A 2,633-nucleotide genomic window follows, 5' to 3' on the forward strand; every position below is an offset into this window, starting at 1 on the left:
CGATATATAACTTTTCGATAGTTTTCTGCCACTTCTTACGTTGTTTAAAGAACACACGTGTATTACGCTCGATAAACAGCAAGGCGCGGACAGATCCGTAAGCGTTTCGAAAGAGACACCTTTTAGCAATTAGTTAACGTATATATAAGCATTTTTAAGAGCAGTTTTTCTTTTACACCCTTCCATAGATGATCTATTTTGCGTTGCCATATGGCAACACGGAGTCGAATTGGGTTAAATATTGAATTGAGAAACATAAAAAAACTCTTTGTTACACGAAACCCCTGAATACGTGCCTGCCATCTATTACTTATTTTTCGATATTTTGCTATTTTACTTTTCTTTCATTTCAACGTCATTGGCATTTTCAGATTGTTCCAATTCGGTTTTGGTTCGACATTCTGCTTTTTCATAATTCTTTCATTCTCATGTCATTCATCTTCAATTTCTTTCAGTCCAATGCCGCTCGTATAATCGAACGTGCCTCTCAAATACTGCCGCCATCATGCTTTTCAATTTGGTAGGCACATCCGCTGTTTGGTAGGCATATCCGTTAATAGATAGAAAATCGACAATAAGGGCATAGGATTCCATACTTGTAAGCATGATAAAAACATAGCAAGGTAGAACCGTTCCATCAATTTGTCGGCCATGATTTTTTTTTTGAAGTTTACCAACATTTTAAAATCATATAAAAGTGAAAATAAAAAATTTAAATTGTTCGAAATTGTTGTTGCTTGAGATTGAAAATGAAAATGTGTGTGTGAGTTTGTGAGTAAATTTAAAAATTAAATTGCTTGGAAACGAATTTTAAAAGTGACTCTCAGCGGTTCTACCTTACTATATTTTTATCATGCTTGTAAGTATATACGTTGCTGCATATGCATATTAGAATTTTGCAATGGGGTGTTCTCGAGGATTAATGCTTTTCGTTATACCGTGCAATCTGGCGAGACATAGAGAATTCCCACAATATTTTGACAAAAGTAGTGGTTCGTTGTGTATAAAAAAATTCAAAATACATGTAAAACTAAATACATGAAAATATAATAAAATTCAAATATAGAAATGGCACTTAATCCTACTTAATGCAGTGTTCGGGACTCATTGCCACCACCATTGCAATTACAAAAGTGCGTTGCGCGTTGTGTGGGTGTTGACATATGCATTACCTCCCGCCTAACAGTATAGCCACGCAATATATTGTCACAGCTGCAACAGTTGCAAGGTTCGCTCATACCTTCACTTTCGTTCCTAAACTTTGATGTCAATTGAGCATTAATTTCCTCGCCATCGAATTTGACATAACGGTTTGCTGGATATTTCTGAAATGAAAAATTGTTTGTAAGTGTACAAAAACGATTACATCAAAATGCACCACAACCACTATCGGCCGGTCATCACCATCGCAACCAACATTTTCACGACTACAACAGTTGACTTCTGCTTGTTTGCGTATTATATATTTCGCCAAACAGCAAATGATGATCTGAAAAACATTCGACTAGAATAGCGCAGTCTCTTCCAAACATTTCCTACATTATAAGCTTACGTCCAACTTAAACGCTATCAAAACAAGTGCCGTTAAACCATAAAGGATCTCCCATATTTTGTTGGTGAATAGCGGCAAACATCCCTCTGTGGTTATCTGTGACAAAGTCAAATATGGAATGCGACTATTACCGGGGCGTGGAATGTAATTCTCAAAGCAAGTAGCAAAAGTGTGTTTGCAACAGGCGTATGGTGCTAAAGCTGTTTCTTCGCTGCATACATAAAATGCCGAAAAATAATTTCGAATTACTATGTGCACAATCTACATATTTACCTGCCCGCCGGTTGACTATGGGTCGCTTCTTCTGGCATCCACGAGGCATTCATCCAGTCCTTATAGCTATGCACGCCACAGCACTCTTTATGATATTGCAGGCCGTCCCACAGAAGTTTCCATTCTGGGCATTTGTAGTATAGGTCGATTCCTTTAAGCAGCGACATTTCCGCTGTATTTTCTAATGCATCAGCGCAAGTTATCAATGACCAAATTGTGCCGAGTCCACAAAAAACTACCACAAAACAAAAAAACATCCAAAGGTTCAGGAGTAAGTTGACGTTAGACGAAAAGCGGCGTGACCATAGAGAGGACCACATAGCAATACTGCAGGCATAAACCACCATGAGCTGGAACCCAAGAATGTAGGTGTTGAAAAATTGGCCGCCTAGCATTTTTCGTTCAACGTCTGCCATGTAAGCGCCCAGAATGCGTTGATAAATGGCCGTAACGATAATAATAGCCAAGCCCAGCAAAATTTCCAACAGCAACAGCACGGTGAGATAGACGCGGGCCCGACCAAACGGCTCTTGCATTTGGACATCGTTCAAAATGAATTAAAAAAACTTAAACGAAAGTTGTCTGTGTCATTAAATGTCGAAATCAAAGGGTTGCCTTTTAAAATATTTTTGATAAAGCCATAATGTAAGGTGATAGCAGGAGTACAAAAACAAAAATTTACATGTATTTTGTTTTTGCTTTGGCGGCATAAACTGTCAAAATCTGTAAGAGTATGTGTAGAAATTCAAACAAAATTTTTCAATTTGATATCGGAAGCAGTGCGGCGAAACACATACACAAAATCAGC

The 2,633-nt window shown here is 37.9% G+C and overlaps 1 protein-coding gene across 1 annotated transcript; it reads right to left on the reverse strand.

The window, feature by feature from the left end:
- Nucleotides 1-1,085: 1,085 nt before the first annotated feature.
- LOC118756487 lies at nucleotides 1,086-2,361 on the reverse strand. Its single transcript, XM_036491247.1, has 4 exons — nucleotides 1,826-2,361; nucleotides 1,553-1,763; nucleotides 1,379-1,489; nucleotides 1,086-1,325 (listed from the first exon to the last, which is right to left on the reverse strand). Exons 1-4 carry the CDS (start codon nucleotides 2,359-2,361, stop codon nucleotides 1,086-1,088), a joined length of 1,098 nt encoding a protein of 365 aa, XP_036347140.1.
- Nucleotides 2,362-2,633: the final 272 nt, after the last annotated feature.

The sequence above is a fragment of the Rhagoletis pomonella genome, unplaced genomic scaffold (genome assembly GCF_013731165.1).
Source record: "Rhagoletis pomonella isolate Grant_MI unplaced genomic scaffold, Rhpom_1.0 Rhpom_scaffold_10509, whole genome shotgun sequence".
In the NCBI taxonomy this organism is placed as follows: Eukaryota; Metazoa; Arthropoda; class Insecta; order Diptera; family Tephritidae; genus Rhagoletis; species Rhagoletis pomonella.

Excerpts from the sequence above, each read along its gene's own strand:
- LOC118756487 (XM_036491247.1), bottom strand. The coding sequence starts at position 2,361 with ATGCAAGAGCCGTTTGGTCGGGCCCGCGTCTATCTCACCGTGCTGTTG. Across the intron at positions 1,764-1,825 it reads CATAGTCAACCGGCGGGCAG|CGAAGAAACAGCTTTAGCAC; the intron begins GTAAATATGTAG and ends TTATGTATGCAG. Across the intron at positions 1,326-1,378 it reads ACCGGCCGATAGTGGTTGTG|AAATATCCAGCAAACCGTTA; the intron begins GTGCATTTTGAT and ends TTTTCATTTCAG.